The sequence below is a fragment of the Hippocampus comes genome, unplaced genomic scaffold (genome assembly GCF_001891065.2).
Source record: "Hippocampus comes isolate QL1 unplaced genomic scaffold, H_comes_QL1_v1.1 scaffold270, whole genome shotgun sequence".
NCBI classification, from domain to species: Eukaryota; Metazoa; Chordata; class Actinopteri; order Syngnathiformes; family Syngnathidae; genus Hippocampus; species Hippocampus comes.
In genome coordinates, this window is record NW_017805631.1 from 1,539,614 (window position 1) to 1,555,339 (window position 15,726).

Sequence of the window (15,726 nt, forward strand, 5' to 3'; positions counted from 1 at the left end):
AGTTTTTGGACAGTATATTTTTGTATTTTATTGATTGTGTTGTTACACGTGCATTTTGTCAACATACTTGCAGGTTCATAAAGGACATGTACCATGCTCATTTCCCAAATGAGGAATTTCTGTTATCAGGACAAATTGGACAGCGCAAACACGAGTGCGCACTAGAGAATATTTACTGTATACAATAATCACAAGTGCCCTTGGTTGTCTGTTGTTGCTATTTGTTTATTTATTTTTATTTTACATATTAATACATTTTAACATGAATTTTAGCATTACATTTTTGCACTGTGGTTGAGAGAGGAAAGTAATTTCATCTGTGCTGTATGTTCCACATACAGAATATTTGACAATAAAAGCTGACTTGACTTGACTTAACAAACCTCCCTGAAACCTTACCTCCAACATCCCATTCCATTTCATACAATAGGGTCCTGAAAAACAAAAACAAAAAAAAAACATTCATCCTCCCTACAAGCTTGTCTGATCACGAAATATTTTTCTTTGCACTATACTTAGGGTCCCAGTACAGCTCAAATGCAGCCCAAGCCCTGATAAATGCAGCACATCTGGCTTAAAACACTGCCAAACAAAGGTGAGCTTTCATCTAGAGCAGGGGTGCCCAAACTTTTTTGACCGAAGATCTACTTTTCAATCAACCAACTTCCCGGGATCGACCCGTTCCCGCGCACGCGCGCATACGCACGCACGCACGTACGTACACACGCATGCCATGATGAGCAACAGCCTGCCGCTGAGACATACGACGCACTTTTGCAGCCTATTAACGATCGTAGCTCACGCGTACCGTTTTAAAACGCTTCTCTCGGCCCTCCAGATTCCCATTCTTTGCCCATCCCCTCGGTGAATTGTACAAAACAAACTCTGAATGTGAATAATGATAACGATAAAAAGTATATAGCGCAACAACTCTGTTCACAAGCTGCAACTGCAGACTGCTGAGCGCTAACAACTTCCGGTGATGCAGTCACATGCCACCGGAGGTTAAAGATGACCTGCTTTATTTCATTTTCTTTTTTAAATACTTTTTGTGAAAGTGAGACTGATAGAATGATTAGGGTGCAGTGTGCATTAATACAAAAAATATTACTAACATGCACAGAGACACAAATGTTTGTTTTTTTTTTCCTCTACACCCCTCGGATCGACTTTGGACCAGTCCCTGATCTACTGGTCGATCACGATCGACGTAATGGGCACCCCTGATCTAGAGAATTCAATCCTGGATTATTCATGGTCGATGTTAACAATGCGTACCATTGACGCCATTAATCTGGAGGTTGCAAGGCTGGAAATAAGCAGTTTAGGATTGCAGTTTGTGAGTCAAAAATGGTCTTATATGCCTCATCAAAACGCATTGAAAAGCAAAACTTGAGCATCACAGTGAGAATGTTTGACACCTGTTTAGGAGCCTCACCATCACCTGGTGGCCCACTCCCAGAGAAAAGTGCTTAACCAGCCCAAAGACTATGTTCTCCTACAGAAAAGATCTTATAAGCACTACGTAGCTTGTTTGAAAGACAACCAGTAGTACACTTGGGAAGAAGAGGAACCTGACATGATTTCCATGGGCTACTATCACTTTTAACACAGAAGACGACACTAGTTGTTTCCCACCCTACATTTACCTTTATTCTCATCTTCAACTCACTCCTCATCGCGACTCTTCATCATCGGTTGGGGTGTAACGTTGACCGATCAGTTAATAGAGAGCTTCACCCTTTGGCTCAGCTCCTTCCTCACCACGACAGACCGATACAAAGTCTGTATCAGAGCAGACACCGCACATATCCACCTGTTGATCTCCCACTCTGCCTGTCGATCTCCCGCTCCATTCTGCCCTTTCTCGTGAACAAGACTCCAAGATACTTTAAACTCCTCCACTTGGGGCAAGATCTCATCCCCCACCCGGCGAGGACACTCCACCCTTTTATGAGTGAAGACCATTGTTTCAGATTTGGATATGCTGATTTTCATCCAAACTGCTGCAGACTCGGCTGTGAACTGCTCCTGTGGGAGTTAAGAGATCCCAGCTTTAAGAAACCAACAGCACCACATCATTTGTGAATAGCAGAGATGCAATACTGAGGCCATCAAACCCGACCCACTCAACACCTCGACTTTGCCTCAAAATCCTGTCAAAGTTTATGAACTGAATCGATGACAGACGGCAGCCTTGGTGGAGTCCAACCCTCACTGGAACAAATCCAACTTTCTGCCTGCAAAGCGAACCAAACCAAACATCTGTGTTGTAGGGACCGACTAGCCCATATTAGGGGGCTCCCCATACTCCCAAAGTACCCCCCACAGAACTCCCCGAGGGACACAGTCAAACGGCTTCTCCAAGTCCTCAAATCACATGTAGACTGGTTGGCCCAACTCCCATGCACCCCCGAGGACCTTGCCAAGGGTGTCGAGCTGGTCCACTGTTCCAAATGATAGGACATAAAAAAAAATAAAATAAAAAAAACACACTGCTCCTCCTGAATCTGAGACTCAACTTCCTGACGGACCTTCCTCTCCAACAGCCCTAAATAGATCTTACCAGAAAGGCCAAGGTGTGTGATTCCTTTGGAACACACCCTGTGGCGCTCACGCACCCCCTCCAAGGACTCTAAAACGGTGGGTACCCTGAATTGTTGTTTGGTGCATAAGCACAAACAATTGTCAGGACCCGTCCCCGCACCCTAAAGGCTAGTCGGAACTTTTCTGCCTCGCACATCAGCTTGGGCTCTTTCCCCTGTAAGAGAGGTGACATTCCACGTCCCGAGAACTAGCTTCTGTAGCCAAGGATCGGACTGCCAAGATCCCCGCCTTCGGCTGCCGCTGAGCTCACATTGCACCCGATCCCTTCAGCCCCTCCTTTAGGTGGTGAGCCCATGGGAAGGGGGACCCACGTTGCCTTTTCGGGCTGAGCCCGGCCGGGCTCCATAGGTGTAGGCCAGGCCAGCAGGCGCGTGCCAGTGAGCCCCACCTCCAGGCCTGGCTCCACGAAAGGGCCCCGGTGACCCGCGTCTAGGCAAGCGAAACTTAGGTCCATATATTGGACTCATCAAAAGAGGTCTTTTGATCCGTGCTTATTCTGGTTCCTCACCACAGACCTGTTTGCAATGGGTGACTGCCAGGGGCATAAAGCCCCAGAAAACTTTGCTTCCTCGGTTCATTGGGTCACACAAACCTCTCCAACATGGTAAGGTGATGGAAAAAAACCAAAACGTTTTCCTTCCCTAACAAATCTGCATAACACAAACAACCCCAAAAAAAAATGGCCACACATTTTTTTCACAGGATAGTGACTATTACTTTGCCCCATATCTGTTCCTTGTCCCCTACTGTTTTGAACTTGTCTAATTGTCAGGTCATTATGTGTGCCTAAATGTTCAATAGAAAATATAGAAATAAAACAAAACAAAAAAGGTGACTGGAGGAGTATTAGTCGAATGATGAAGAATTGCCATTTTATTGACAGTGAACCCTTTGTGATCACATTTGTATTCACTGTGTGATCAGAGAAAGTGCAGATACATTTTTTGCATTTTAACCGAGTACCTGATTGCTCAGGGTGACAGCCAGTTTGGTGAATGACACAGGATTAGGACAGTCAGCTCTCACCAACACCTGGAGTTGGATGACTTCATCAACATGGAAACTGGGAGACCGGAATTTGGCTTTACATTGAACTAGGATCATAAAGTAAAGGAGATAGTGAGGTTAGAAATTTCTTCACACATTACACATTTGACATGTTACTGCATAAAACATGTTACTTTTACAAATGTGCCATAGACAAACAATGTATTCCATCAGACATCCTGGGGCAGCATGACTCAGTTATAGAGTTGTCGTCTCCCAACCCAGAGATTGGGGGTTCAATCCACTGTGACCTTTTTGAAGTATCCTGGAGCAAGATACTGAACGCCAGTTGCTCCTCATGCTGCGTCATCAGTAGGTCAATCAGGAAACAGTGTGAAGCGCTTTGAGTACCAAGGGTAGAAAAGCACTATATAAGTGACAGCCCATTTACACCTAGATGGTTGTATTTTATGGTCCGGAATAGTGAAGTTGTTCAGAGAAATGAATGGATTTGTTTTAATGTCCACAATGACACATGTCTGGGCTATGATGTATGAGGGCAAGGGAGAGCCTTTTTTTTAAGGAAAAGATGATTTGCATGTCAAAGCTTTGAAAAGACATTCCGAAATTCCCTGACAATTAAGCACACCTGATTTCAAGCTGCAACTGAAAAATTTAGCCATTGGAAAAAAACAGGTAAGTATTCTCTAGTAAGGAATCGTGTTTGCATCATTCAATCTTTCCTACGGTACATGTCCTTTATAAACATGCAAGCATGTTAAGAAAATAAATGTGTCCAACACAAGCAATAAAATGCAAAAATATATGGTCCAAAAACTGCTTATAAGACACAAACTGCAGCATATAATACAGGTAAATGAACAAAATACAGTTACAACAAAATGAGATTAGTAACAGACCTGGTAGCTTTTCTTTCAACTCACTTGCTCTCTCTAACTTTACCTCCCCTCGATCACCACACAAGACAGCATTGCTCAGCTGATGTCGTGCAACGAGCTTTTGAAGCCAGCCACGGGATGCTTCGAAGTCCTCTATGCCCAGAGAACTCGCCTTCTCTCTAATTAGCGGTCCAGTTAGCGGAAGGTTTGTAAGCACGATAACAGGTAAAGCATTCCAGGAAACGTTTGTTTACTCGACTGTCTATCGAGCCACAAGCAATTTACTCTGAGCAGCTAATTGGATGCATTTCAGTTTCTCTTCCACGGTCATTATCGTTGCTCTTCGTTTGGATGGCACGATCAACAGGATGTGAAAGTAAATGAATGAAATAGAAAACCTTTCGCGATTCCACTAAATCTTCTGCCAGTAGTCACTTACATGTCACCGTTTTGGATCCAACGAGAGTAAATAGCGGCGCGGCCAGTTATTCAGTCGTATCGAGCGGGACTTGCTTGAGTTTGTTCTACTGCGGGCTTCCGTATGGCTTACGGGGTCTGGGTCCTGGAACTTCCGTTGTTATGAATCGATCATTAATGTAATATCGTAGTCGAAATTTTAATGCAGAGGTTTTTATTCCGGGTGAGGGAATTTCCGTTTGACAAAAGTCTGTAGGTGGGAATACTTACTGTACATATATTGGATGCTTTGCTATATTAGTCACCGGTCTCCATTCTAATACATGGGATTTACACCACTCACAAAAAGTTGGGGATTTTGGCTTTCAGGTGAAATTTATGGAAAATGTAAAAAATTCACGCAATATCATATTATTAAAGTAGGACATATAAGTAGAAGGATGCACTGTTGATTTCCTCATTTCAAACATTTCGTTGAAATAAAAGTTAACAATGGTGGGTACATCACAACAAAAAAATTCAACATCTCAATAACTCATCATGTGCCCTTTGTCATTACAGCTTGCCAAGGACCAACGATTTCTCATGCTGTTCACAAGTCGACAATGTCTGCTGAGGCATTGCATCCCACCGTTCTTCCTCATTTGATGCAGAGTTTCACATTTTTACATGGCGGCTCAGCTAATCACACAGGTTTTAAATGTGATTCAGGTCTGGAGAAAGTGCAGGCGGTGGTGTGGTCAGGTACCCTTGCAGATTGTCTAGCATGCAGACCACGCTGATGTAAACGGTTTCGCATGGTCTGGCGTGTCACTTGGGTGCCTCTCACATCCCTTAAACATGCCCGGAGTTGAGTGGCTTTCGTCATCCATTTTCTCAGGGCATTGTTTCCAGTGTAGCTGTCATCAGCATGGGATGTGACCAAAGGACGTCCACTTCTACATCTTTCTGTGACTCTTCCGGGATCTCAGTATCTCTGTTGCAACCTGCTGATGACACTGTGACATGCTGAGCCCAGTACTTCTATCTTCCAATGGCAAGGTACTGTTGATCCATGGTTAGGTGTCGTCTTGGTCTCATGATGTCAAAATGTGAACAGCATGATGAGGATGACTATTTAAACACTAGCTCTATTTGAACCAGGACATTTTTTGGTCAATTCAAGGATCAAATGCATGTTGTGAATTTTGCTGTTCAAGTCATCATTAGAGCAGAAACTGCTGCAAAAAGTACTGAAACTGTGAATAGTTCAAATCGTGCATTTAAAAGTTTAGAGAAGGTCACATTCAGTTCACCTGTAAAGGTCGGAATGCATTTTAGGCTCATCCTGAAGTTTCACCCAAAAGCCAAATATCCCTCACTTTTTGTGAGTATGTATTGTATTACGGCCTTGACTCTTAGCCCAATTGCGTGACTACTGTCTGGTTTAATGTTTAGCCACCAAATGCCAAATCAGTTCGAATGGATTACGAACTGTACTTTAGCAGAAGAAAAGTAACAGAAAATGTGATTGAAAATGAAAATATATATCGCCACAGCAGCCAACAGAAAGCTTTCGTGATTGACAGCAGCAGGTTTCTGATTAACATGGCAAAAAGACATGTTTCTCTGTCCTGTTTCTTTTTTTCTGTGTGTTAAAAAAATAGAAAATAGAAAGACAAAAGAAAAAACAGAATAAGATTGATATATAATTTTGGAAGGAGACTCAGTGGAGGAGCTGTTGTCTCCCCTCCTCACTAGTTTCAACCACACTGATGATAAAGTAAGTAAATAAATGAATGAATAAATAACATGCATAAAATGTAAACAACATTTTGGGCTTGGAACGGATAAACTGCATTTCGATGTGACACGTTACCTCGATTTACAATAATTTCAACTTAGAAACATGGACACTAAGTTCATTACTTGTAGTACAGTGGTACCTCTACTTACGAAACGCCTCAACAGGAAAATATTACCTCTTGTTCTGAAAGAAATTTCAAGATACGAAAGGTAAAAATACAGTATAGGCTGCTACTCGCACCTCCGAATTTCCTGAGCCCAACATACTTATAGCTGCTCTGCCATTGGCTACGTAGCCAATGCTTGGTAGTACTACCAAGCATCATCCTGGCATCCCATTGGCTAAGAGGGACATCTATGTATGTGTCTATATGTGTAGAGTAGGGCTAAGATCGGTCCTAAAAAATCGAGCCCAACCTGACCCGGCCCGAGGGTATTTAAGCCCGAGCCGGCCCGAGCCCGATCACTTAACTTGATTTGCAAGCCCGAGCCCGAAGCAAACCCGAGATTTCATATTTTATTTGTGAGGACTCGGGAGGAGAAGGGGTGATTTCTGATAACAAAGCCTGTCTTTTGTAACGAAATCTAAGTTAAACAAGACTGTATAAACATTTACATCTTTTATATTTCTGTTTCTGAAGAGGTTACATTAACCGACAATTTTCCATCATTGACGGATTTTTTTTTAAGAGTGGACGGGGAACATTTAAGGCCGTCCGTCATTTTGACGGGTTGAAAATTGGGCCGTAAACCACAGCAGCAGTACGTCCTTAACAATCTAGCGCGGCACTTTCAGAGAGAGAAGCAGAGAGACAAAGACGAACAATGACGGGTGGATACTCGACAGAGATTAGAAGGAGTTCTTTGAATTGTCATTGCAAGAGTTTAGTACAGTACGTGTTGTGATGAGGCGACTTCTGTTTTTTTGCGAACCACGGTCTCTTGTGGCCAAAACTATTCACGGCCTTGAAACAAAAAAAAAAAAGTCAGCGAAAGAGAAGCCCGACCCGCCCCGAACCCGAAGCAATGATTGACATTTTAGGCCCGACTCGACCGGAATTTTGGGTCGGGCTCGGGCTCAAGCGGCCCGATCTTACCTCTAGTGTAGAGGGATAGATAGATACGCTATGCAGCATGCTCATCATTCGCCCCTTGGGTCATGAGGTGTTCCGATAGTTTTACGTAAATGTGAATCACCCAGAAAAAGTGTTCACCAGTCGGGCGATTGCTCACTCTGCTGATGTTTGCCTTGGACGTTTTCGAAGGATTGTTAAAAGCCGACTAAAGTAAACGTCCTTGGATCAGTTCTTTACAAAACGCCAGGCAAAAACCACTTTTGAGAGACAATATGAACATAAGAAGGCGAAAAACAATGAGGACGCAGTTAAACATTAAATGACCATCATTTTCATTCTTTCTTCTTTGTTTTATACATTATACACAACTCTCATTAATTGTGCAATAGTCTAATTGTAACATATATTTGTTATATATTTTGATGCATTTTTATCCTTTATAAAACATTTATTTCAGAATTTTGGGGATCTTGGAACGGATTAGGGCATTAACATGGAAAACCCGTTTTGCAGTTTTCTAGTAAGTACAGTATTAAGAAATTTTTTCAAGAACATATTCATTTTGTAAGTAGAGGTACCACTGTACTAAAATGTGTGTGTGTGTGTGTGTGTGTGTGTGTGTGTGTGTGTGTGTGTGTGTGTGTGTGTGTGTGTGTGTCTTCGTGTGCCTGTATGCGTGTGTGAGGGTTCGTCAAGAATGACGATGAACTTTCTGATTTGACTTTGTAGACTTTACCCATGTTCTCAACACCACACTGCTTCCGCAGGTCACCTCGCAATATAGGATCGCTGGACCACACTCCGCACCCACTTACACTGTGTGTGGACCAAGATCGGATCAAAGCCACTCCTGCCAACTTGCCAAAACGTATTTATACGTTTTTGCACTAAATTATAGGATTTTTGCAAAGGTATGTTTACATTATAGCATTAAATGAGTTACGTAATTTGTCTTGGAAAACATATTATCAAACCTACATGAGATCAAAATCAGTGACCTAAACAGAAAACAATGTACCCAAAAACAAAAATGTCTCCAGAAAAAAAAAAAAAAAAAACTTCAAATGTGTTTTATAAATTAAATCTTACATGCACTATAATTTGAAAAACAATGTAAAAACCACAGCATTGTCTTTTAAAAAGACGTAAAAAATTATTTTTCCTTATCCAGGGCATGCTCGGTCCATGGCACACGTCGAACGATGACACATTGTGTTTACGACGGAACCTCCTAATATTATATGTCACTTGTGTGATAGATACAAGAACGCACAATGAACTGGTTTGTACAGCATCGTAAGAATTAATCATCACACAGAACTTCCATTGTGAGGATTCAACCACACTCGGACACCACATGAATTTTTATTGGGTCACAATGTGTCATTGGAACAGAACTCTGTCATGATTCGAGAATTCCCTGAGGTTAAATATACTTTAATGCAGGATAATTGGTGTATTGGCCATTTGGTGAGTTTTTACTTACTGAATGGTATGTAGTCTTGCACATCAATTATGAATTCATTTGATCCACCAGAGGTCATGCATTCATTCCACAGTGACCGTCCTGCTTGAGCTGAAACCTGATCACACTGAGGCTCAGCATCAGGTATCTTGTTCTAATGGAAATAATATTGGCATAATCAGTTTGACCACGAAATACAATTGACCAGTTTGAACATGCCTCCTCATTAAAAAAATGTAATGTATTGTGCAACTTTAATTGTAGTGGTGTCAGCCAGTCGATTTTGGGACGCAAGGAAATTTCTCAGTCAAAACAAACAAACAAAAAAAAAACTTCGGCAAATGGGACTCATACTTTTCTGATCAGCGAGTCCCTGGGACTCGGTGGGGTTAAACTGTAAAATTATTACTGAGTGGTGTGCTATTACACAATGTATACGACAGAGTCACCAACCTTTTTGAAATGGAGAGCTATTTCTTGACTCCTGATTTGTACAAATCGATACCAGTTTGATGCACAACTAAAATCTGCAAATAGGTAAATATCGCTCATGGTATGATTTTTCACAATAATTAGGAACCCGAATATCAATTTGCAAGACTAAATATTATTATTCATTTTTCACAGCAAGTCATTTTGGGTCCTTAAGTAGAAAAACAGTCTCAGGTCATCACATGCTTGATTAAGCAAACACCACCACGCTTAATTTAAAAGTCTCTTTATTTATTTATTAACTTTTTGATGAATGTTTTGGTTTCCCAAAATAATACACACATTTTTGAAAAATTCAAAGTATATATTATTCTTAGTTTGTCTTTCGAGATATAAAAAACATCTTGACAATCCAAAACATTCAGTGTTATGAATACTTAAAAAAGGGGAAGAAAATGGAAAACCTTTTTTACTGTATAAACTTCCAGCCATACAAGACAAGAGATCCACAGTTTAGTCTTTTTTTCATTTTGTTAATTTTTGATCTTCTGCACCAATAAGGTTACCTTACTGTTATCTTTTATGTACCATAAAAGGCGGTGTCTGTGTCGATTCTCTGTCATCCAGGTTATAGAAATATGTAAACTTTGGCACAGGGCAATTTGACTCTTGACACTTCAAGTCAACAAAACTGTTTTTTTTCTTACAAGGCCTACCTCTATTGAAATTAAACTAGATCCATTCAAGCCCGAAGTTATTCATAATTTACCAAAACTTCATGACCACCTACACAATCAATAACAATTATCAAAAAACAGATCGATAAAGAATGCTTCATTTTGACTGATACTGTCAAGAGGACTATTCATTTAAAGTGAATTAAAATATTTGTTTGTGAATACCTCATACATGAAGAAAATTTCTAAAAAGGTACAGAGAGAGACTGACAATGGATATTGTATTTCACCATTGAGTGCCAAATTCAGCTCAAAAAGTTCCATCATAAATTGATGATTGTTCATTTTTAGTTCATTTTAATCTTTTTTATCTTATTAAGTTCTCCTTCTTTCACAGAAGTTAGTTTTCCTTGTGACATACTGTACATCTTCCAATTCCCATGTAGATTTTGAGAGTAATGCATTGAGTGTGTTTGAATCAAATTTATTAACCTCTAAGATTCAGAGCCTAAAACTTTTCAAATGTAGCATCCTTCAAATGAATAACTGATTTCAAGAGGTTTTTATATCTGTTCAAAATGAATCCAAAAACAGACGTGGTGACACTACAGAGGCATATGAGTCCATTCCAGGCAGTAAACTTAAGTTGCCATTAATTATACAAATAATTAATCCTTTATTGATACATAATGATGCCCCGATTGTGAGGAAATCTTAAATTGTGTCTTTTATTTTAAACACACACAAGTAACAATTTCTCACCACATCCATGTAGCGTGTCTGCTATTGTCACATTACTATAGCAACATAAATTATGCCTCAGAGCCACCCTGCTGTTTAAGAGCACAGGTTTATATGCTCACGTCTCAGCCCCAGGTAATCTGGAGTAAATTTGTCGACTTGTTGAATGTTACACATACTGTGGAACAACAATCATATGTTGTTATGCTCCGCACTGATTTACTGTAACTTGCCTCAGCGAATGCATCCCGAATACCGAGCTACACCTACCTGGCTCCCCTCTTCACTCGGTGGACCGCGTCAAGGAAACTATCAAGGAAGTTAAAAGGTAGCGGAATATGCGTCTATATTTACGAGAAATGGAGCGCAGATGTCATGGAGCTCAACACATACTGCAGCCCAGACTTACAGATGCTATTTGTGAACTGTAAGGCATTCAACTCACCACGTGAGTCCTTTGTGCTTGCCGATGTTTACATCCCACCACAAACTAATATGAGCATAGCGCTACAAATGCTGTCTGACCAAGTCAACTTTAGCTTAAGCGCACAGAATCAGCCCTCATCATCCTGGATGATTTTACCAGAGCACAACTTAAACATGAACTTGCCAGATATACAATACATCCTGATTTATATGGCGCTTTCACAACAGCAGCAGCTGTAACAAAGCACTTAACAAAACAGTTAACATAAAGTAAAATAATAAACACAACACATAACAATAAAACACGGACAGTCGTGCAGTCATAATAAACACAACACATAACAATAAAACACGGACAGTCGTGCAGTCCTAACCACTTTTCCCTCAAACGCTTTGTTGTTTAAAGCAGTTTGAGATGAAAGAGGAGAGAATCAAAAAAAATATAATCAGCACAATGATTGTTTCACTAGAGAATGCAACGCTCTGGTCCATTGCTGCATGCCACTGAAGGACTCATCCCGGTCTTGTGCCCACGCAGCGCTGGGCTTGTCTGATCACTGTTCAATTCACTTAATCCCAAAATAAAGGTGCATACTCAATTAACAAATAATACTGCATCAGATTTAAACGTGCAAAACCGTCTGTAAGTACTACGAGGAGGTGGGCCGATGAAAGAAAGCTGGCATGACAGGAATGTTTTTGGACTGCACTGACTACGGTGAGGTGTATTTGAAACTTCAACTTGCAGCCTGGACAAATACAGCGACACTAACATCATACATCAGTTCCTGTGAGGGCATGTGTGTCCCAACAAAGACCTTCCCCAAGTTCGGCAAAACAAGCTAGGGTTCCGTGACAAACTCTGACTTTGGAAAAGCCAGAGGCCGCCATTAGAAGCGGCGATAGGGCATTGCACGAACAGGCCCGAAACCAGCCAACAGAGGATAGAGCAGCTATGCAGAAAGACAGAAAAACGTTTTCCACTAATGACTCTATGTCCATGTGGAATGGCCTGAAATAAATTACAATTTACAGGCAACCATCTCACCAATCAGTGAACAATAAGGGACTGGCCCACGATCTAAACATGTTCTACTGCAGATTTAAAAAGGACACCTTCACTCCACTCTCCAGACTATCCCACCCCCACCAGCATCTACCTTCACTCACACCCCAGACAGTGCCTGCATTTCATCCTGTAGCCCAGTGGTTCTTAACCTGGGTTCGATCGAACCCCAGGGGTTCGGTGAGTCAGTCTCAGGGGTTCGACGGAGCCTCTGCCACGGAGGGTAAGACACACGCGACTCAATGTTTATTAGTTATGACACGCCCGCTTGGTCATCACTGGCTGCAGATAATCACGACATTGCTTGTCCAATCAGTGCTGTGGGAAATTTAGTTCGCGTTAACGTGTGACTGTCATGATAGTACGTCGTACAATTAATAAAAAAAAAAAAGTATACTTATCTCTTGAAATTTTATTAACTTTTTTTCTGTTTTTAATAAATGTGTTTTTTGTAATATCTTGAATTTATTTGAAAAAAAAGCATGTATTTTTCACTCATGAAGGGTTCGGTGAATGTGCATATTAACTGGTTGGGTTCAGTACCTCTAAAAAGGTTAAGAACCACTGCTGTAGCCCCTCCACAGCGCAGGGACCTATGTAAAGGATCCTGTGTGTGGACTTTAGCCCTGCGTTCAATACCATCACGCCTGGCTTCAACTTATCCAGCTCAGTTTGTCTTCTATCATCCATCTGCCAGTGGATCAAGTGCTTCCTGACAGGCAGGACACATCAGCAGGCCTGAGGATTTCACAGTAACAACCATTTCCGGTAGCGCGTCGTTTCCGTGGGATCATTTGTACGGTACCGAAAAATTGTTTCCCATCAAAATCACTGCGCACTTGTGGACTACACGATAGAATCTCTCCTGTGTGATCAATGCGATTTCACTGTGCCTGTATGTGTGTTTGTGGTGTGGTGTGTGAGTGTTTTTCTCTATTCTACTTTCGTTTTGTTTTTATTAAGTGGGGTTTGGGGGGGGCAGGAAACATCATGTGCTCATGCAGGTTATTTTAGTCCGCACGCTGAGAAAGGGTGTGGATGATGGATCGAGATGGCGGTGAAAAAAACACCGAAAAGTGTATTAGTTACTACATTTAAGAAATGGGAATGCCAGTCGGATTTTTCTTTCAAATCATCCGAAGAAGGGCGTATTACCAAGCTGACGTGTGATGTGTGCACAAAACATGAAAGAGAAATACGACGGGAGGCACGATTCCGAGGCAAGTATTTGAAGTTGGTCATTAGATTAAGAGACTAATAGCTATGATAAATATTATGACAAAGTCTTAGTTATTCTATAATTTACTAGTTTTAGACATGGTAACTTCATCTATAAAATAAAAATTTGTCACAAGGTGTAGTAATACTAATGTTAACTGTCAGTAGGCCTAATGATGACGTGCGGTAGATTCTTTGGTCAAATTGATAGTAGATTACACAGTGCTTGGGGTTGCAAAGAGGACGTCAAGCCATATCAATACTATACGCCTATATATAGGAATAAGGTAATTTTTTTTCAAAGATTCATCACATGATTTTAATCATTCAATTCCTATTACATGCTTTTGTATTAATAAAGGAGGTGAGTAGCCATTGATATTATGTTTATTTACATAAATGGTACAGACACATAATCATGTTAACAGTGTCAGGTTTACTTGTGGCCCATGGTATATGGCCAGATTTTGTGGTATGCTGTATTCATGATGCCATTTGAGTACATAAAAAAGTGTTACACTACATATTTTGATCCATTTATTTTATTGAATAAACCTGGAGTACACAGCTGCTGATGTAATTATGTTCATTGTTAATGCATAGTTGTCAAACATTTACCCTTTAAATATTACACTTTTGAGTATCAGAATTCTTGATTTTGAATATCAGTCAAAATAGAAAAATGGGTTCCCATGATGAACGTTTATGGAACCCAAAATTAGTTACAGTGGTTTTCCCTTAGGTAATCTAAAGGAACTGAAAAACAGTTTCTGTTCATTTCTGAAATCCTCAGGCCTGCATCAGGTGATGCTGGATGGGTGGGTGGTGGATGAATACGCTCAACATGCACCATCAGTACCAGGGAGTCCCAACGATGCCTCTTCTCTCCAGTGTTTTACTCCTAAACCAGGGCTCTCCAAGTATGGCCCTTGGTAGCCCCTATCCATTCTGTTTTTGATATTTGTCTAGCTCCAACACATCTGATTTAAATGAGGGATTGTTAACAGGCTTGTGCAAAGCTTGTGCAAAGCTGGTCAAACCTTCACCACAGCTGCTGCTCAGTTTGTCTAAATGCCCTGAAAAACGAGACCTTCAAGTTTCTGGGAATCACAGTCTCTCAGGAACCGAAGTGGGTGGCCAACATCAACTCTATTCTGAAAAAGTTAGAGCTGAAAATGTACTTCCTGAGGCTGCTGAGAAAGCATGGCTTCCCACCAGAGTTGCGAAACAGTTTTATACAGCAGTCATCAAATCCCTCCTGTGTTCTTCAATCACAGTTTGGTTTGGTCTCACCGCAAAAAAGTACAAAATCCAACTGCAATGGACCGTTAGAACTGCGGGAAAAATAAATACCACCCTACCCACTCTTGATTGCTTACATGCTGAATGAAAAAAGACAATGGCATGGAAACTTCCCCTGCCCCCCCCCCCCCCCCACACACACACACACACACACACACACACACGCATATATACTGTACATACATACACACCGGCCACCACCTCTTCCAGCTACTCCCTTAGTTCGCCGCAGTCAAACCATACGCACCAAAACCAGCAGACATTCAAACAGCTCCTTACTTCTTGCCATTAACAAAGGGTAGACTCAAATACTATAATGGCCCATTGCAAATGCCAATTTTGTAAACCCCTGTGGTACAGTATTACCGTACAGCAGTGTTTCTCAAATAGTGGGGGGCGCGAGGCTCCGTCAAGCGGGGCGCATTTGACCTCGGGGAACATGCTTTTTTATTTTTTTACTGTCCTAAAATAACGTGCAGTTGCACCTCCACTACATTAGGGGGCAGTGGCGCTCTCATTGGCAGCGTTTGCGCAGGTAGCATTCTCAGGGAGGAAATATGAGAGGCGTATGTAGCACTTGGCTTCAATGTGACTGCGGTGGCAGACGAGGAAAGAGAAATGCTTACTC

The 15,726-nt window shown here is 41.3% G+C and overlaps 1 protein-coding gene across 1 annotated transcript in view; it reads right to left on the reverse strand.

Moving 5' to 3' along the window:
• trappc11 (trafficking protein particle complex subunit 11) overlaps positions 1-15,726 on the reverse strand; it is a 104,280-nt gene that overhangs the window by 51,534 nt on the left and 37,020 nt on the right. The window contains exons 14-15 of the mRNA XM_019881634.1: positions 9,258-9,390; positions 3,571-3,701 (exon numbers count right to left, since the gene is read on the reverse strand). Coding sequence (XP_019737193.1) covers positions 3,571-3,701; positions 9,258-9,390 — 264 coding nt within the window. The remainder of the gene's footprint in view (positions 1-3,570; positions 3,702-9,257; positions 9,391-15,726) is intronic.